This window comes from Xiphophorus maculatus, chromosome 22, assembly GCF_002775205.1.
Source record: "Xiphophorus maculatus strain JP 163 A chromosome 22, X_maculatus-5.0-male, whole genome shotgun sequence".
Lineage (NCBI taxonomy): Eukaryota > Metazoa > Chordata > Actinopteri > Cyprinodontiformes > Poeciliidae > Xiphophorus > Xiphophorus maculatus.
The window spans coordinates 7,997,068-8,017,730 of NC_036464.1; the positions used below are offsets into that span (position 1 = coordinate 7,997,068).

The 20,663-nt window shown below is 37.7% G+C and overlaps 1 protein-coding gene across 7 annotated transcripts in view; it reads left to right on the top strand.

Annotated features, from left to right (window-relative positions):
* Window positions 1–19,450, top strand: part of lyst (lysosomal trafficking regulator) — a 77,888-nt gene extending 58,438 nt beyond the window's left edge. For all 7 annotated transcript variants that reach the window (XM_023327451.1, XM_014469251.2, XM_023327455.1 and 4 more), the window contains 25 exons: window positions 1,267–1,458; window positions 1,552–1,763; window positions 2,660–2,869; window positions 2,954–3,130; window positions 3,244–3,320; window positions 3,833–4,021; window positions 4,894–5,039; window positions 5,123–5,219; window positions 5,289–5,350; window positions 6,219–6,274; window positions 6,347–6,499; window positions 6,871–7,115; window positions 7,244–7,310; window positions 7,780–7,936; window positions 9,172–9,312; window positions 9,396–9,613; window positions 9,729–9,959; window positions 11,598–11,787; window positions 11,864–12,000; window positions 12,860–12,958; window positions 14,824–14,963; window positions 15,042–15,139; window positions 15,244–15,400; window positions 16,162–16,233; window positions 16,317–19,450. In XM_023327451.1, the coding sequence (XP_023183219.1) occupies window positions 1,267–1,458; window positions 1,552–1,763; window positions 2,660–2,869; window positions 2,954–3,130; window positions 3,244–3,320; window positions 3,833–4,021; window positions 4,894–5,039; window positions 5,123–5,219; window positions 5,289–5,350; window positions 6,219–6,274; window positions 6,347–6,499; window positions 6,871–7,115; window positions 7,244–7,310; window positions 7,780–7,936; window positions 9,172–9,312; window positions 9,396–9,613; window positions 9,729–9,959; window positions 11,598–11,787; window positions 11,864–12,000; window positions 12,860–12,958; window positions 14,824–14,963; window positions 15,042–15,139; window positions 15,244–15,400; window positions 16,162–16,233; window positions 16,317–16,455 (3,662 nt within the window). In that variant the 3' untranslated portion in view covers window positions 16,456–19,450. The remainder of the gene's footprint in view (window positions 1–1,266; window positions 1,459–1,551; window positions 1,764–2,659; window positions 2,870–2,953; window positions 3,131–3,243; window positions 3,321–3,832; window positions 4,022–4,893; window positions 5,040–5,122; window positions 5,220–5,288; window positions 5,351–6,218; window positions 6,275–6,346; window positions 6,500–6,870; window positions 7,116–7,243; window positions 7,311–7,779; window positions 7,937–9,171; window positions 9,313–9,395; window positions 9,614–9,728; window positions 9,960–11,597; window positions 11,788–11,863; window positions 12,001–12,859; window positions 12,959–14,823; window positions 14,964–15,041; window positions 15,140–15,243; window positions 15,401–16,161; window positions 16,234–16,316) is intronic.
* The last annotated feature ends 1,213 nt before the right edge of the window (window positions 19,451–20,663 follow it).

Consider the following 20,663-nt stretch of genomic DNA (forward strand, 5'->3'; position numbering starts at 1 on the left):
GTTTAACGTTGCCCGGCATCCTCAGCTGCTGCTGGTGCTTTCGAGTCGAATGCTTACATTAGTCAGTGTCAAGCATTTCAATAAACATCACTGCAAAAACACTGAATTTTTGGTTTAGTTTCTTGTGCAAATATCACAAAATAACTTGGATGCAACTTTCCACAAATTGTAACTTCTAATATGGGGAAAATGTCAGATTATTTTACTCATAACTAGTACTTTTTCATAAATGGTTAGGAATTATTGGCTTAAAAAACCCATATTTCTTTTTGTTTATCTTATTTCAAGTATACTGAGATATTTGCATTAGAAACTAAACCTAAAATAATTGCTAGTATTTTGCGTTTTTGCAGTATAATCATCGTCTCTTTGAAAGATCCTTCTCTGGAAACTTATTCAGTGCTTCGCAAAAGTATTCACACCCTCAAATGTGTTTTTTTTTTTTTCTTTACATTTTCTCTTGTTGCAAGCACAAACATCCAATTTATTTAATTGGGATTTCATGTAACTGATCATTGGTCTGCAACCTTTGGCTCTTTGGACTTTCCACAATGTAGTCTTAATAGCTTTAGCTACAAAAGTTATTATACTGTTTTTATATCTGTTTTAAATATGGATATAACAAATAATGTAGGTTTTTAACCATTTTGAATTTTTCTGCCACAAATGTATTAGATTTTCACAAAAAAATTACATTAAAACTACCAGAAATATATCTTTAGATCTGTTTTTTCATACATTGTAAACTGTGTTTTTCAAAAAAAGGCATTCTCTTTTATTATTTTATTTTAAATCCTAAACATATAAATAAAACATTGGTTCTTTAAAATTGAGAAGAAATTTCCTAAAATAGATATTTTTAAAAAAAAGTTTTTTTGTCAAAAAGTCATGCGACAATTGCGATTATATGAGCAAAGTTTTTCTTTTAAGTTGTAACGGTTGCAGACCAACAACACAACCTAGTGCATAATTGTGAAGTGCAATTAAAAATCTCAAAAGTGTGGCAGGCATTTTAATTCAACCTCCCTGATTTAACCACCTTTTTATTTGTAAGAAAAATTTAATATGTAATTTTTCTTCCACTTCACTATTTTTGCGTTACTTTATTTTGGTTTATCACGTTTAACTAAATAAAAAAATAAATTGGATGTTTTAGGTTGTAATGAGACCAAATGTGAACAAATCCAAGATGTCTGAATATTTTAGTCAGACTCTTTAGAGGTTATTGTAACCAACCGAGCTCATTGTTAGCGTTGCCCCCTGCAGGCCGGCGCCGGTTCTCTCTGGCCCAGACGGACTCTCTCCTGATGCGAATGCGCTCCGTCGCCAGCGATGAGCTCCACCAGATGATGCAGAGGAGGATGAGCCAGGAAAACCCGATCCGTGCCAGCGAGACTGAGTTTGTCCAACGGCTGCAGAGGCTTGTGGTTCTGGCCGTCAACAGACTGATCTACTACGGTAAACTTTGTCTGATCCTTGGAGTTATCCCCTCTAATTGTCCCTGTCTGTCATATAATTCTGGTTTCTGTTTGAATGTTTCCCTTGTTTCAGACGTGAGTGAGGATTTATTCGACCTGCTGAACATCCCGGACTCTCCGGACCACCACATCTTCACGCCGGATCCGGGGGATCAAGCGCACGACGAAAGCGGGTCGTGCTCCGTCCCGCACTCTCCAACTCCTTTTATCCTTCCACATGCCAGCAAGAAGAGTTTTCAGAAGGACATCTTGAAGCTCATGATGGACGGGATCAAAATCAGCCTGGTATGACAACTTTATTTTGTTACATTTTTCACTAAAGCATCTGTGCTTTAGTTACACTGCAAAAACACAAAATCTTACTGAGTATTTTTTGTCTGGTTTCTACTGCGTTACATTGGTACACTTGAAATGTGACAAAACTAACATACAGTAACTTTTCAGAAAGAAATAGGAGCTTGTTTTAAGTAAAAATAATTCTTTAACATTGAAAAATTTGTAGTTTCGTCTGCAAATTATTAAACTTGTAACAAGACATTTTTTCCATTCATAAGTCTGTTTATTTCTACTTTTACTTAAAGAGGAACTATTATTATTTGGGTTTCTACTGCTTCTAAAAGCAGCCCAAGTGCTTAAAAAACATCTGTCCATTTTTTACCAATAAGTTCATGTTTTTTAGTGTGTGGAAAATGGGCCGTTTCAAAAAACATCCCGATTATTAAGTCGCAATTGTTACTTAGCAACCCAAGCAGAGCTCCAGCACGTTTGGTCGGCTAGTTTTAATGCTGTATTTGCCGTACAATGGCTGCGGGAAAGCACAGGTGTTTAGTTGTTGACTTACCATTCAGAAACCACTTGTTGGAGTCTTGTTGGTTGTGCAGGAGGCTCTACTTCTGCTTTTCAAAGATGTACGATTGCATAATGGCGCATCTGTTTGCAGCCATTTTTACCTGCGACTTAGCAGACTAAAATCTGATTGTCTAAGTGCAATTTTGTGTGTAAAAAGTGTAATGAATGTTTTGTGTAGCCCACAAACCTATCCTAGTCTGTTCAAGCAAATCTAATAAGTCACCTTTAAGTATGGAGTTCCAGCACTTTTTCCAGCACTGACCATTTTTTTCTGTGTGTCAGAGATCTTCTGTATTTTCTGTCTACTAATTGTTTTTGTCGTGCGGATGCAGGGCAGCACCGGTCGTGGCGGAGCCCCAAACCATCAGTGGCGGCGGATCCTGTGGTCCTGCAGGGACACTTTCAGGGTGCAGATAGGCCGCCTCCTGGTGCACACGCTCAGCCCTTCACTTCCACTGCAGGACAGAAAGGAGGCACTTGAGTTTGTGTTTGATCACAAGCATATAGATATCCTCAAGGAGAGCCTGAGCCCAGGACTAGAGGTGAATAAGAAACCCTCGCTTCTTCTTGATTATTCCTTTGAGCCGCTCACATTGGATTTTACCCTGAAACTCTGTTTCCCTCAGCACGGGCCGAAATTAAGCCTGTACCTGTTCGAGATGCTGCACGATCACAAAGACGAGCTGACGAAGGAGGAGCAAAGCGCCGTGGGTGTCTTCATGACCTCTCTGAAGCTTTGTGGCCATCGCTGCATCCCACTCAACGCGCCGCACAAACATGACCTGCTCAAGGCCATAAAGGAGGTAAAAGAGGTCATTGTGAAGGAGAAGATGGGAGCTTCCAGGGTGGAAATCACCGTCACTATTTCATCGTTATAAGTCAGAAATATTTTAAAAATTCTGCTTTATTGATGCAGGAAAAGATGAAGTTTGAAGCAGAAGAGAAGACGAGCAAAGCTGCATGGGAAAAGAAAATGGCAAACACGCAGAAAAAGTAAGTTGGGAGTCTTGTTTAATTTATTTTTTATTTTATTTTATTTTTTCACATAATTGTTAAAACTGTCGCCATGTTGTGACTGTATAACATGAGACAAATAATCTGTGAAAAGATTGATCTCCTTCACCACCTCCTTGTCCTGCTACTGCCATCTGAAGAAATGCACCGCTCCCGGTCAAAAACAACCAATCAGAACAAGGAGGAAAGTATTAGCGCTGTCAATCAACCTCGTGAACTTGTTGCTAAATGTGCTAGAGGAGGAAAAACAACTCAACATTACAGGAAAACCATTATCAGTGCTAACTAGCCTTAGCTCTGCTGATAGCTGTATCGTACCAGAGAGTAAGGGAGCAGCAGACACAAGGGCATGATTGACACCGCTAAGACCTTCCTCTGAGCTCTGATTGGTTATTGAAAAATACGTTTTTATAAATGTTACAAATTGCAGCTTTAAACAGAAAAAAATTTTGGTGGATGATTAGTTTTAATTCTCTCTTATTCCTGCTCAGCCTAATTCAGAGGCTTGATGGGAAATCCAAGGATATTTCCAAGATTGCGGCTGATATTACCCAAAATGTGTCTCTACGGCAAGGCATGGAGAGGAAGAAAGTCATCCAGCACATCAGGGGTTTGTACAAGACCGACCTGAGCGCCAGTCGCCACTGGCAGGAGCTGGTGCAGCAGCTCACACACGACCGGTGGGTGAACAAACAACTTCATTTGCTTTAGAAATACTGGTTACAAAAACTGAGCTGATTTTATGATCATATCATTTTAAAATTAGTTTTAGTTGTCTTAAAAAGTCTGAAGTACAGAAAAAATGTAATTATGTATTGAATAAAAATTTTCCACAACGTAAAAATGTGACCTTATGAAAAAAATTATTGCTTAACTGTGCTAAGTAATTTTCACACTGAACATGATGTCTAGTTCAAGATATATTGTTTTATTTTAAACTAATTAAACTGAACTGTTTTTTGTTTTTCTGGGTTCTCCCTGTGCATAAGTGTTTTCTCTCCAGGTACTCTTCTACATAGCAAAACGTTCTTAATAGAAGGTTTTATTTTGCATAATTTGAAACAAAAACTATGCTACGTGAGAGGTTTTAGGTAGAACAGGTTTACAAAGGATTGTTTTTATTTTAAATGTCAAATATATATATATGTATATATATATATATATATATATATATATATATATATATATATATATATATATATATATATATATATATATTTGTACAATTCTGGCTTAACTGCTGCTCTGAATGTGTTGTTCTTTCAGCAATTAGCTTTTTCTTAAGTCTTAATCGATTCCTAAATTAGTTATCAATTAATAATTTTTCAATCCTACTTTCAAAGCTTATAGCACATCAATAAATACTGCAAAAAAATTGACCAAATGAATTAAAACAGTCGTATTTTGATGTCACAAACTGTCCAACAACGAAATGGACGTCTGAGTATTTAATTCTGAAAAAATCTGCAGTTTGGAAATGAAAATATGCAGAAACTGCAGTGGTATTCCAGACTTTCTAAGAAGTAAAATCTGGGTTTATTTTGTGTTTCAGCGCCGTTTGGTACGACCAGACGTCTTATCCGACGTCATGGCAGCTGGATCCCACTGAAGGGCCAAACCGGGAACGGCGGCGGCTGCAGCGGTGCTACCTCACCATACCAAACAAATACCTGCTCAAAGACAGACGGAAACCCGAGGGTGAATAAACTCTGATTAAGTTCCTCTTCCAAAGCTTTTGCTGCATCATATTTTTAAACATTTGATCTCTGTCCTGTGTTCAGAAACAGTGAAGCCTCCTCTGTCCTTCCTGTTTGAGGACAAAACTCACTCCTTCTTCTCCTCTACTGTTAAGGACAAAGCCACCAGCGAGTCCATCAGGTAAAGCTCACTGATTTTCTAAACGCTACGTTGATCTCAGGTGTTAAAGAAATGTATTTCTGTTCTCAGGTTCACCAGACGATGCACCAGCGTCGCCCCGTCCAGAGAGACAGCGGGAGAGTTGCTGCTGGGTAAAATGCTGACCGTCGCTAACAGCAGCTGCACACTGCAAAAACACAAAATACTACTAACTAATTTTGGTTCAGTTTTCAGTGCAAATATCTTAGTACATGTGAAATAAAACCAAACTAATTTACAAAATGCTTTTTAGCAAGGTATAGGAGTTCGTTTAGAGTCAATAATTCCTTGATATTGATGAAAAAGTACTAGGTCCACTGGCAGATTATTCACTTATAAAATGGCAAAGATGTCTTATTTTAAGTAACTGCATTTCCTTTGCAAATATGCACAAATATTTGTCCCAAAAACACAATTTTGAGATTTCTGTTTCCATTAACCCTTCCAGACTGAATGGATCGGCGACGATCCAGCCAAATTTGCAGTACCGTAATTCCGCCACACTTTGCTCTATCTGAACAATTCCAACAGTTTCTGAAAGAGGAGATGTTGCGCTTTCCAGCCGATATCGGGTTATTACGGTAATTTCACTCCCGCCGTAGCAGGAAGTGAAATTAATCTGATGAAACAATCCTTTAATAGACGAAAATAACTTGCTAGATATCGAAAGTTCCAGTTGTTATGGATAAATGGGCAAATATATTTACTCACAGGACTTTTAAAGAACTGCATACAATTAAAGTAAGCAAAAATAATGAGGCAGAGATTTGAAATTTAGGCCTTAAATGGTTAAATAAGAAATTAAATTAAAATCATTTGTGAAAAGTTATTTATAAGTTGGTTTTGTCTTATTTCAAGTGTATTAAAATGTCTGCAATAGAAAGTAGACAAAGAAAATTGCTATGATTTGGTCGTTTTGCAGTGCAGGCACAGACACAAAGAGTAAACGTTCTCTGAATCTAACTCTTCTCTTCCTCACAGGAAAGTCTGGGATGTACTTTGTGGAGGACAACGCCGCTGATGCTCACGACAACCAAGTAAATGGCTGAGTTAGTGGACTGATGTTCCGCTGACTCGCTCATATCTAAACGCGTTTTTCGTTTGAATAGATCCTTCAGGGCGAGACGGAGGCACCGTCTTTCTCTTGGACGTACGAGGAAATCAAGGAAGTGCACAAGCGATGGTGGCAGCTGAGAGACAACGCAGTGGAGATATTTCTGACCAACGGCAGGACGTTGCTGTTAGCCTTTGACAACACCAAGGTGATGCAGAAAGTTTTAAAATGAAATAAAACTCGAAGGGTTTTAGTCGAGAACATTTGCTTTTCAAATGAAAGAAGGATTTAAAATTTTTCCTGCATAATTGAAAACAAACAAGGCTGTGTTCACTTTTCTCCTTAATTAATAAATATAAATGAATTAATATTAATTTCACCTGTATTTATAGAGGTTTAATCTTTAAAATCCAGGATCTCATTTACAAGAGAGACCTGCTTTGATAAAATAAAACAAAAATAATTTTGAAACACACCAACAATAAAAGTAGTAAGGAATTTGCCTCTATTAAATAAGCTTAAAACCAAGAGCAAGTTTCTCTTTTTGTCTTAAACTCTGCTTGTATTTCCTGGGTTTAGTTTCGGGATGACGTCTACCACAACATCCTGACCTCTGACCTTCCCAACCTGCTGGAGCACGGGAACATCTCGGCGCTCACCCAGCTGTGGAGCTCCGGTCAGATCACAAACTTCGAGTACCTGACGCACCTCAACAAACACGCGGGCCGCTCGTTCAACGACCTCATGCAGTACCCGGTGTTCCCCTTCATCCTCAGCGACTACGTCAGCGAAACCATCGACCTGCAGGACACAAACATCTACAGGTTGGCTTACACCTTGCATAATGGATAGCCATCATCTTGTATGTGTGGGTGGGTGTTGTGCATTTCATTAAATTCTTGTTGATTTAAAGACTTTCAGCTCATTTATTTGCTCACATTTTGATTTGCAGGAATTTAAACAAACCCATTGCAGTTCAGTCGAAAGAAAAAGAGGATCGCTACGTTGATAATTACAGGGTAAGGGTTGAACGTTTTCTTTTCTTCAGAGTTATTTTTGGGAGAAAGTACAGTACAGACCAAAAGTTTGGACACACCTTTCTAATTCAATGGGTTTTCTTTATTTTCATGACTATTTATAAGGCAAGAAATCCCACTTATTAACCTGACAGGGCACACCTATGAAGTGAAAACCATTTCAGGTGACGACCTCTTGAAGCTCATCAAGAAAATGCAGAGTGTGTGCAAAGCAGTAATCACAGCAAAAGGTTGCTACTTTGAAGAAACTAGAATATAAGGGGTATTTTCAGTTGTTTTACACTTTTTTGTTTAGTGCATATTTCCACATGTGTTGTTCATAGTTTTGATGCCTTCAGTGTGAATCTACAATTTCAATAGTCATGAAAATAAAGGAAACTCATTGAATTAAAAGGTCTGTCCAAATTTTTGGTTTGTACTGTATGTCTATGTGTTTGTGTTTCCTGCGCAGTACTTGGAGGAAGAGTACAAAAAGGGGATTCGTGAGGACGACCCCATGCCTCCGGTCCAGCCCTACCACTACGGCTCACACTACTCCAACAGCGGCACGGTTCTGCACTTCCTGGTCCGAATGCCGCCGTTCACCAAGATGTTCCTCGCCTACCAGGGTCAGTTTGGCTCTAAAGTTAAACTCAGAAAGTCACAAAACAGAGTTCAGCATTTTGGTTTTATAGTTCATGAGTAATAACAAAATGTATATGTTTACAGTGGATATTTAAAAATGTCAGGCTGGTTGTGATGTAAAAATATTAAACTATCTCAACCAATTTATTTTTCCACCTTAAATGTAACTTTTATCCTGAACAATTTATCTAAAAAATACAAATTTGTTGCAGTGAGAAATATAAAAATAAACAAATAAGGCTAATTAAGATTTTTTTTGCTTCATTTTTAATAAAAAAAGAATGTTTCATTTTTATCTGCACAACAAAAACAACGCAATATTTTAATAAAATAAAGAAACTAAAATTTGCTATAAGTCATTATAGCTCTGAAAAAAAATCTAGCAGGTTTGTTTTGTTTTGAATTGTTGCTATTTTTCAGCTTTAGTGACGTAAATAATAGCTTAGCTTGAAGGAAGCTAGCAACAGCATTTAATCATTTTCAGACATGGGAAAAACTTAAAATAAACAAACATAAAATAATAAACAAAACAAAGTAGACAACAATCAAAATACTCAAACAAAAACAGAGTAACATCAGCATAATTTGTCCAAAAGAGAGTAGGAAGAAGCATTAATCTTGCTCTGTATTTTAAAAAAAAATCCCATTTATGAGTTGATTTCAGTATCCTGTGTAATAAATAAAGTCAGCTAAGAATATGTGTCTTATAACAATATATACATATTTACAGACGAAGAAAAATTATTAACTTATGTAAGTGAACATATAATTTGTGAAAACATCTGGTTCAAAGTTTATAAATGGCCTAGTTGGAGTCGAGAGCCAAAATAAGAGAAACTAATAGATCTGGAGAACTTTTGCAAAATAATAAGCATCACCAAATTAAAATGTGGATGTAGGAGAAATCAATCGAATAAAACTGGACAATATAAATCTGAGGTGGTTCAAATATTAAAGAGCAATGCTTAATGCAAAGAGCAAGGCTTAATTGCAGAATACTTTCCTTTCTCTGAAAAAAAAATATTTTGGTGCTTCTCTCTGATAATGAACACTTTTTCTGTTTTATTTTGTTTTTTATCATCTCTCTCTCTCTTTCTTCTGATCTTCTTTTCATGCGATTGTAAATGTATTCAGCGAGCCGGGTGTTTAAGGTCATGAAAGGAGGTGTGTTCAAGCAGCAGCTTGAATGTTAAATTTCATTTTCTTTGACCTCAATCAGATCAGAGCTTTGATATCCCGGACCGGACGTTTCACTCCATGAACACGACGTGGCGTCTGTCCTCCTACGAGTCCATGACTGACGTGAAGGAGCTCATCCCAGAGTTTTTCTACCTCCCAGAGTTCCTGGTCAACAGGGAAGGTGATTATTTTCCTTTCTTTATTGCCGCTGAACAAAAGTTTTCATTTATGTCGTAACTACACACATTGCTTATGATGGCGCAGGTTTTGATTTCGGGGTTCGTCAGAATGGCGAGAGGGTGAATCACGTGAATTTACCTCCGTGGGCTCGCAACGACCCGCGTCTGTTCATCCTGATCCACCGGCAGGCCCTGGAGTCGGAGCAAGTCTCCCAGACGCTGTGCCAGTGGATCGACCTGGTGTTCGGGCTCAAGCAGAAAGGCAAAGCAGCGGTCCACGCCATCAACGTCTTCCACCCCGCTGTAAGGAGCAAACGCATCACAAACACACAAAATGCTACGATTATTAGAGTTTTTGCAGTGCGTTCTGCTTGAGAATCCATTAATCTTGTTGCTAACATGGGCGTCATTCCTCCAGACTTATTTTGGCATGGACGTATCGGCTGTAGAAGACCCGGTTCAGCGGCGGGCGTTGGAGACGATGATCAAAACGTACGGCCAGACGCCCAGGCAGCTTTTCAGCGCCACTCACATCAGCAGAACCGCCCCGAAGCTCATGATGGAGGGAGAGCTCCCAGCAGCCATGGGGCTCCTGGTTCAACTCGCCTTCAGGGAGACGCGGGAACATGCGAAGGAAATCGTCTGCCCGGTAAAGTTCCCATAAATGCAAAACTGAGGAGTAGATGGAAAATCATACATGGCAAATGAAATCTGAAAAGTGTGGCGTACATTTGGATTTACTCAGATACCATTTATTCAGCTCAACCGATTGATTTCGGTCGTCACTTACATAGTAAACTGAGTCCAGCTGAATGTATTCTATTAAGTTTTTTTTTTTTTTTTTACCCCTCCAGGGGGTTTTTGTGGGCTCTAGTGTCCCTTAAATGATAGTAGGCTGACAGAAAACGGGGAAGGAGAGGGGGGGAAGACATGCAGCAAATGTCGTCTGGTCCGGGTGTCGAACCCGCGACGGCCGCGTCGAGGACTCAAGGCCTCCAAATATGGGTCGCGCTAACCACTACGCCACCACGGCACGCCCTTCTATTAAGTATTGATCAGTTTCAGTCGTGTTTTTGGGGGGAAGGGACCACAGCTGACTGCGAATACTTTAGTCCCCTTTAAAAACACTTAAAACTGACTATTTTAATAGTTCAAATACATGTTAATATGCATTAATACACATATTGGAAACCATGTTGTGAAGTAATACCTTTGTATTGGTTTTACGGAGTTTGAAAACAAATGACTATTTCTTTTTCTATTTTCATTCAAATGACTTTTTTCTCTTAATTTTAATACGTTTGAGTAAAATTGGAACTTTTTTCTGCTGATATTATGAATGATTTATTTCATAAAGGGGACAATGCATATTAATCAAAATGAATACATCATATAAATATGCTAGATTTATCCAGAGGCAATTTTTTACAGGTTAAATAGCATAAAATCTCAATGAATCACATCTAACGTGCATAACAACATACATAATCTATGGTTTATGATAGATATTAGTATATAGAGAAAAGTAGTGTCATTTATAGTGAACATTTTGTATAAAAATAAAAATACTGACTATATTCTCATAATCAAACAAAAGTTTACAGCCTGTTTCTAAAACTCCATTGTCCAACTCACAGAGGAGTTGATTGTACGACGGCGTGTTTGGGCCAATCCAGAAAGAAAAAAGCAGTAAATTTGTGCAAATAAATAAAAAATTTTTTATTAATCTCTAGAAGAAGCAACGAAATTTCTGAGCTTGAAAAATCTAAAATTTATTAGAAACAAACTTTTTTAATTTAATCTCAGAAAATTTCTTAGAAATTTTTTTTTAAATATCTGAATTTTTTAAATTTTAAACTTTTGGAAATTCTCAGAATTTCAAAAATCTAAAATTTTGTGCACAAAAGTCGACTTTTGAAGCACTTCTGAGATTAAACTAAAAAAGTTCTGAGTTTTTTTCTAGTAAATTATCAACCTTCCAGAAATTTCCAAGTTTTTCCTAAAATATTTGAGATTAATCTCAAAGTTTTTGAGTTTTTTTGGGAGAAATTTCTTGTGCAAATATCTTCTGCACTTTTTTTTCTTTCTAAAATGACCCATATACGCCCTTGTACGATCCTTATTAAAGCCATTTTTTGAAAACATATTTTGTCATTTGGATTTTCTTTTTTTAGAAGAGAAAGCAAGAGAAAAAATCAATTAAAATTGGATGAAAAGAATTTGAGATTTGGTGGTATTACCCGCTCATAGTCAGTTGGTGTGAAATATTCCTCCTCGTCTTCCTCAGAGCCCGCTGCCCTGGATCAAAGGTCTGAAGTGGGGTGAGTACGTTGGCTCGCCATCTGCTCCGGACCCGGTGGTGTGTTTTAGTCAGCCGCACGGAGAGCGGTTCGGATCCCTGCTGGCCCTGCCGACCCGAGCCATCTGCGGTCTGTCCCGCAGCTTCTGCCTCATGATGATCTACAGCAAGGAGCAGGGTGAGGAAGAGTCGCGGCGCGTGTCAGGACTCAAACCGCAGCATCCGCCTGATGCCTCGCTCTCTCTGCTCCTCAGGTGTCCGCAGCATGCACAGCACAGACATCCAGTGGTCGGCCATCTTGAGCTGGGGCTACGCCGACAACATCCTGAGGCTGAAGAGCAAGCAGAGCGAGCCGCCCATCAACTTTATTCAGTGTTCACAGCTCCACCAGGTAAACAAAAGCTCAGAATAATCAGGATTACAGATTATATTTCATGAATTATATTATAAATTAAATTTTATGACAAAGATCTTCTGGTTCTTATTAGATAGTAAACCAATATAATTCGCAGTGTTTTTATTGGTTTTATCAGTTATTTTCAACAAAATCTGACCTTTTTTTGACAAAAAGCTTTAAAGTAAATGATGGCAAATAGGAATGTAACATGAAAATACATAGTTTTGTTTTTTTTAATTACAAGTACAGTATGTCATCCAAAACATAAGACTAAGACTACACTTTATTTTTAAAAAAATATAGAAATAATATGTAACATATGGATGTTTTAATCTTTTGTTGCTTTTAGAAATCAGTTCTGACCAACAAAATCTGGGATTTTTGACAGAAGAAATTACAAAAACATTAAAAGTCATCATATAGAAAATAATGGCAAATAAAAATATGTAACATGAAATATAATGGGGTTTTTTTAAGTATGGCATGCAAATCTTATTAATTTATTATTAATTAAAAATATGAATATAAATAATTTATGGATTCTTTATCCTTTTTTATTGTTAAATTAAGTTTTCCAATGGATTCAAATTACTTTGAGAAAATAATTAAATAGTTACGTTACTATAATAAAAACTAAATATAGTTAAATTGTTTGGTTTATATTAACTGGTGAGATTAAGTGAATTCCCAGTAGGTGATAACCATTAACAATAACCATTATTAGTGGTTAATGTAACATTTATCACTGGGTTTTAAACCTGCTCATCAAAATCAGTCGTTTGATTTTTTATTTTTTTTTACACCGCTAACGAGCCGACAAACATGGAGGTTTCTCACTTCCTGTCTCCTCCAGGTGACCAGCTGCGCCTGGGTTCCCGATGGCTGCCAGCTATTTACGGGCAGCAAGTGTGGAGTCATCACCGCCTACAGCAACCGCTTCACCAGCACCACAGTAGGTTTCCATGGCGATGTCCCCCACTAACCTTCCTCCTCCGCACGAACGCCCATCGCAAGCCCCCCCTCCCCCTTTCTCTTTAGACGGCCTCTCCGTGCTCAAACGCTCGGCTTCATTAGTCACATCACAGCTGCCCTTGAAACACATTTCACCGAGTTTCTAAGTGGGATTAGGGTCCTGCAGTTCACTCATCAGAGAGGCCTTCAGACGTGCATCAGCGCCCGATACTATGTGGAGGTTTCCTGCTTCTGTGTGTCTGAAGGGCTTTTCAGCACTGGATCGCTTGCAGAGCCTTGTTGAATTTTGATTAATGGAGTAATTTTTCAGGGAAGAAGTAAAAAAATAAATACATAAAAAAGTCTGATACTGAGCTGAGTTACAGATGATCTGTTATTGTGTTAAAGAGTAGCTAACTCCAAAAAAAAAAAAAAAAACCAGCAAACTGGCGGAGCCAATTTACTAGTGTCGAAAAAATCAAAACCCAGTCTTTCTCAAACTGTGCACCTCGTCCGCGGGCGCCCCCTAATGGTCCTGCATGTAAACAACCGTGACGTCAGCTCAAAGTGCAACGCTACAGCTAGTTTAACAAAGGATTGTGTTGAAAATAATGATAGAAAACTGGCTTAAAACCAGGTTACAACAAATAAAAGCTGCAGATTCTGGTGGAAAGAAAACAAGTCCAGGAATATGATATGATCAGAGGAAGCTAAGTCATAGCTGCCGAGTGTGTAGTTCACTAGCAATTGGATTCCTTTGAACGGTTAGCGGTAGGAATCACTCTAATTAGTCAGAACTGTTTGTTTTTTATGACTTTGCTTGGTAGTGATGCTCTGCTTTCAGGTCAACAATTATTGCTATTTTTATTTCATTTAAAAAATATTAAATACACAAATAAATGCAATTGATGGAAATCGCTTAATTATTTGTTTTATTTATATGTTTTAACCAAAAATTCACCGTACACAGACACAGACCTGCAGTTTTTGTTAAAGTTTAATTCGTTTTTTTATTGACAGAACTGATTTGGAAACACTTTATTTTGTATGATTTTGTTATTTTTTTGTTAATTATATGAATTATTGTTATTTTCATCCTTAAAGTACCAAAATTTCCACTTTATACTTCTGTTCGTCTGATGATGTAATTTTTAAATGTTAAATGATTGATAATTTAATCAGTTACTCAGTACTAGAGTAGAGTTTTTACTAAATACTGTTTTACTCTTACTTGAGTAATTTCTTGGATGGCTACATTTTACTTTTACTTGAGTAAAAATATGTTGAAGTTTTACTTTTACTCAAGTAAACGTTTTGGCTGCTCTTTCCTGCTGATGCTGAGCTGTTTTTGTAGCTATGTTGCCGTTTTACAGCAAGGTGTGGTTCTACAATGCAAAAACACAAAATCTTACCAAGTATTTTTGGTTTAGTTTCTAGTGCAAATATCTTATTACACTTGAAACGACAAAACTAACGTAAATGCAACTTTTAAGCAACTCACTGCTCGCTGTAATGGCATTACTCCTATCGGTGTTTTCCATTTTTGTCACCAAAGTTTCTAATAACCAGAGAAAGCCACTATAATTGTTGCTGGTCCTTTCTTTGACATCACTAAATATATCGACAAGTTGGCGACAGGGGTACCGTTTTAAACAAATAGGAGAATTCAACTGCAGAGGCACTGTTCGACCTACAGAGGGCAGCACTGAGGCGCGGAACTAAACAAACTTACATGAAAATGTTAAAATTTGCACAGAAACATAAAGATGATGCCTTAAGTTACCTAATTACACACTTTATCAGCAAAAAAAACCAGAACAGTTAATTTGCGGGTTAGTTACACTTTTCTTCTTTCTTTTTTTACAGCCATCAGAGATGGAGGTGGAGTCTCAGGTTCACCTGTACGGACACACAGGAGAAGTCACCAGCCTGTTTGTGTGCAAACCCTACAGCATCCTCATTAGTGTCAGCAACGACGGCACCTGCATCCTCTGGGACCTCAACAGGTCAGCGTCTTTTTAAAAGTAAAAACAAGCCTCGGTTTGTTTAGTTTCTGAACTGTTACTTTTTATTTTTTATTCCAGACTCTGTTACGTTCAAAGCCTCACAGGTCACAAAAGTCCGGTGACGGCCGTCTCTGCGAGCGAAACCACGGGTGACATCGCCACGGTCTGTAACTCTGGTGAGACCTGACTGTTCAGCAACGTTGGTCTGTTGCTTCACAGATGAATCTGGAATCACTGGTTCTCTTCATTTTTATTTTATTTTATTTTATTTCGCATGTAGAGGGTGGAGGTAGCGACCTCCGCTTGTGGACGGTGAATGGAGACCTGATTGGTCACGTCCACTGCAGGGAGACCATCTGCTCTGTGGCGTTCTCCAACCAGCCGGAGGGTGTATCCGTCAACGTCATCGCTGGTGGTTTGGAGAACGGCGTTGTCAGGTATTGAAGCAGATCCATGAAAATCTGTAAAAAGAATAAATAAAAATTCACAAGGTTAATCCAACAATTCAGTTAACAATTCAATTAATTTTGAGTATTGATTAATTAACTGGATTTTTGTCTTTTGATGTTTTAATCGTTTTGGAAAATCTGGATTATTTCGGAGTGATGTCAGCACATCAAAGGCGGCCATCTTGTTTCACGAGGGTTTTTAACACCTATTTATTTGGACTTTGAATTCAGGTCAACTCTGTGACAAAACATAAGGATCAGACTGAGATCTTTTTTTAAAGTCTTAATGTTACAAGAATACAGTTGTTGTACTATCAGAATAAAGTCATACGATAAAAAAAATCTAAATATTATGAGAAAAAAAAACATATTACCAGAATAAATATTTGGAGAATGAAGTAGTAATTATACACTATTTTTCTCATTAAGTTGACTTTTTTCTTGTAATTTTAAGATGTTTTTCTGATAAAATTGCATCTTTATTCCGCTAATATTCTCGTAAATAAACAGAAATTTTCATTGCCTCCATCTGACAGCTCAGAGAAGGGAGGATTAAAATAAAAGCCATTTTTTGAAAATGAAAATATTTCCCATGTCATGTAATTTCTTCATTCAGAAAAAAGTGAGTAAAATCAAATGGATGCACAGTTGTATTGAAATGATTTTTCAGTATTTTTTTTCGTAAAGTGCCTCAAGATGACACTTGTGAATTGGCACTATTTAAATAAATTGAATTTTCTTCTGTCCAGGTTGTGGAGCACTTGGGATTTGAAACCAGTCAGAGAAATCACCTTCCCCAAGTCGAGTAAACCCATCATCAGGTAATTTAGCAGCACGACGATCTTCCACCTCCTGTTTACTTCATAAATACGTTGCTGATGCCCGTCTCTCCTGGCGACCGCAGCCTGACGTACTCGTGCGACGGCCACCACCTCTACACGGCCAACAGCGAGGGGACGGTGATGGCCTGGTGCCGACGGGACCAGCAGCGTATGAAGCTGCCCATGTTCTACTCCTTCCTGAGCAGCTACGCGGCCGGCTGAGCGAGTCTGATGTTTACCTCTGTCCACTTCCCAGCGAGATCGCCTTCCTCCTCCCTCTGATCCTGTCAGCACTGACGGGGAGGAAAGGACGCGCCAGCATGGCGTCCACCTCTCCGAACCCGCCCTGACTTTTAATAACTCCATCCCCAGCTGAGCAAACGCTACCACACCCAGCATTAAGAAGCGAGCGTTATGTGTAAATAGATTTATACTTATAAAGTAAAATATTGGAGGAGTGGACGAATCTTCAGCTGCAACAGACACTTTTTCCTCCTCTTTTCCTTTTTTTAAAAACTCTGATTCCTTCTGTTTTCCATCTTATTTTTTTCATTTTGTTGTATCTGTTCCCGGATATGCTGCTATTGTCTGAGCAAAGCCGGAACTAAAAAGTGTGAAGACCCCCCCCACCACCACCACCACCACCCCGCTCATCTCTCGCCTCGCTGCTGACAGATTCCTGCCAGAACTGGAGCGTGTCGTGCTGACGCCGCGGTTTCCTTTCTTTGTGCCTGACACCGGGAGGCGTCCCGCTCTGCGTGAGGCGGCTGTCGGCCCCGCTCTGGTCTGAACAGCGGTGTCACGGCCCGGCCCGCCTCACTCTGCGGCCCGGCTCAGAGGAGGAACCGCAGGGGAGACGGGATGTCATGAATTGCACCTTGTGCTGCCTGTTGTTCTGTGCTACTTCTGCATGCCAGGATAATGCTGACCTTAACTTTGTGAATGCAGAGATGACATTTCCAGTCATGAGCTCGCCGTCTTAACGCCTACCTGGGCTGCACATGTCTTCTTGCGTTTAGTAAATCTCATCTTTATGTATTTATTCAAAACTGAAGCTCATGTTTCTTGGTTTTTTTGGGGGGTGGGGGGTTTAGTTGTTTTTTTTTTTTTTTTTTTTTGCTGGATTTAACTGTTAAAAAAGCCACACTGCAAAAACACAACATTATTTTTGTCTGATTTCTACCTCAAATAACTTAGTACAAGCTCAAACAAGCTTGCTTTGGATACATAATTCCTTAATATTGATAAAAAAGTGCAAGTTCCAGATTATTTTAGTTATGCAAAAACATTTTTTCATGTTATAGGTAAAATAATCTGCCAGTAGAACTAGAAGGCATTTACTGAAACGTTGAAAAGTTAGTACGCTTGAAATAAAACAAAAATACTATATTTGTTCTAGAAACCAGATGAAAAATACTTGGTAGGATTTTGTGTTTTTGCAGTGTACCATCAGTCCTTTGCTCTGAAACTCGGAGAGCATTAAATGCTTACGGAGGAAGACCAGAATCTGATCTGATTCTAGAACCGGGCCGGCATGAGATTGTCATGAGATGATGACCTGGAAGAGAAATATCAAGATTTTATTGGTTTTACAAGAAAGTAGAACAAAAATAGCATGATTTATTTGAATTTTATTTAAAACAGAGAAGCTGTTGCTGCTAAAAGTAAAATATTGCACATTACTAAAGATGCACTGATAAGTCAACAAGAGATTTGAATCAGCTGTAGTCCTTTTTTGCTTTATTTATTAAATGGATCCAATATGAGTGATCTCACTATTTTCGGTTTGTAAACTCTAAAAAAAACAACATTCAGTAGCTGAATAAAAATATAATAAATTAATCTAGTAGTCATGCTTCATAACTGTGACCTCTAACTAAAACCTTTTCTTTTTTTCTTTTATACATCGTCTTGCTTAACAAAATCCAAATTGCTTTAATTCTTTATTAGCAGATGAGATCTTAAAGCAGGAAATTATCGTCTTAGCCAGAAAAGGACTAAGAATAACGTCAACATAAAGTTATTGTTTTGGTAAAAATGCAGAATAAACCACCTGCTAAATTTAGCAGTAGTTTGGTGTCTAAAAGTTTGATGTTTTGGAGTTAGTCAGGCTATCAGCTCCTGTGTATCCTGCTGAAATGAGTTACTGTAGATATAACGGGGGTAGGAGGATCCTCTGTTTGTTTTCACTCCACAACTGTTTGTGTTTTCTGTAATATCTCCAATTTCTCTCTCTGATCCTTTCAGTCAGCTGACTGGCAGTTTGCAGCAACAGGCAGGGGAGGGGCGGCTCTGTGTGGCTTTACTCTGCCATCTGTTTCAGATGGAACAGTATGACTTAAAGTCATAGCTTTAATGTTTTTAAACCGTAACCTTGGTAACGATGATTGGTCCTCGTTAGGCCCTTTTGAGTGTTAATAAAAGGTTTTGGCTGATGGGAGTTTCAGATGAAAGATGATGTTGAGGTTTTTCTCAGACTCTGTAAACACTACACTGATCAGTCCAGTGAAATGGACCGAGAGGAAAGTTTGACCATTGAACACATCCCGAAGATCCACACTTCTTCGCTCTACATTCCCACCAGACTCGCTGCACTTACATGTTGGCTGTTTTTGAGCCGAATATTTGTCAGAAGCACTTTTTGTTTGTTTACCAGAGTAGCAGAATAATCTGTGGTCTTAATGTGAGCAGGGGCTGTGATTCAATGCTGCACATAAAAAAAATACCTGGAAGCAATATCTCACTCACAAGAAATGTCTTATTTTATTTTATTTAATTTTTTTAGATCTTCTGAAAAACAACTTCTGCCTCTGTGTTGAATGCAGCATGAAGGAAAAATGCCTCACAGGTTGATTTGTCTTAGAGAAAGGGAAGTCTTCTTCATTAATCATCATTCCTTCGTCTTACTTTACCTGAGTGACTCTTGGGGAAAGTGTTGCATTGTTTTGCTTGTTTACCATCTCGAATGCTTATCTACAAATCCTCCTCCATCTTCTCCTTTGCATCAAAGTGTTTTGTTTTTCAGTTTCTAATTTGTTTTGTTACGTAAGAGGAAGTCACATAAGGCTGCGTGTGACTGAAGACAGTTTTATTTTTCCTGTTAATAACTTAAGCTATGCATAATTTAAGATCATTGTCTTAGTTTGTATTGTGTTTTTTGTGCAGATTGGCATCATGGTTGTGTTGTTTTTCTTCTATTTTTTTTTTGGTGTACATATGTGTGTGTCTGAATGGACAAACAAATGATAAATATTATAAATATATAAATATATATATATAAATATCTGAATAAGTATTACAACACCTTGTTTTTATTGTGTCCATTTCTTTGTATGAAGAACAAGAGCGAGAAAATTAACTGATTTATTGACACTGCCTTTAAAAGCTCTAAATAAATTCTGCTTTGAACAAGAAAAAAAGTAGAACAATCCAACCTTTAATTTAATACTTGTAGAGATTGGGGGGAGTGGGACTCTGTTAAAGAGCATGTATTGTGCAAAATTCACATTTAGCACGATTTTGTATTTACATTTGGGTTTCTACTGATTCTAAAAACAAGTTCTTAAAAAATAAATAAACCTTCAGCCATGTTTTGCCATTAAGTTAATTCTTTTTGGCACCTGGAAAATGAGTTGTTTCAAAAACATCTGGAATATAACGTCACCTAGCAACCCCAACAAAGCCCTGGCCATTTCCCACTTGTGAAAAATTTATATCTATCTATCTATCTATCTATCTATCTATCTATCTATCTATCTATCTATCTATCTATCTATCTATCTATCTATCTATCTATCTATCTATCTATCTATCTATCTATCTATCTATCTATCTATCTATCTATCTATCTATCTATCTATCTATCTATCTATCTATCTATCTATCTATCTATCTATCTATCTATCTATCTATCTATATGTAGATAGATAGATAGATAGATATAGATATATACAGTACATATAAAACATGACAAATGATTACTTCTAAAAGAATACTTAAAAAATATTAATACAATCTTTCTGTTGTGTAAATTCAGTTATTATTCCATGAAAAAGAAGTAAACAGCTGAAATCTGCTGTTTTTATATCCACTAGGTGTTTATTATGAAGATTTTCATAAAATAATTCAGATTCATCATAGCAACAAACAATCTAAAATTAATTATGCTATTTCCTGCCTACTGTTGGTTTCATTGGAGCATCAATAAATATGAAAATATGATGATTAGTAATTTTGTGACTTAATAAACGATTGAGATTGGGAAAATACACCATGTACCATCCGTGGTGCTGCGGACTGGTTCTCTTAAAAGTTGATAACGGTCCAAAATAAACAACTGAAATCCACCTAAAAGTGGTTCATCAGACACAAAATCAACTTTCTTTCTCAGCCATCTGATCCCCAGACTTACATCCAGGTGAGCTGAAGAG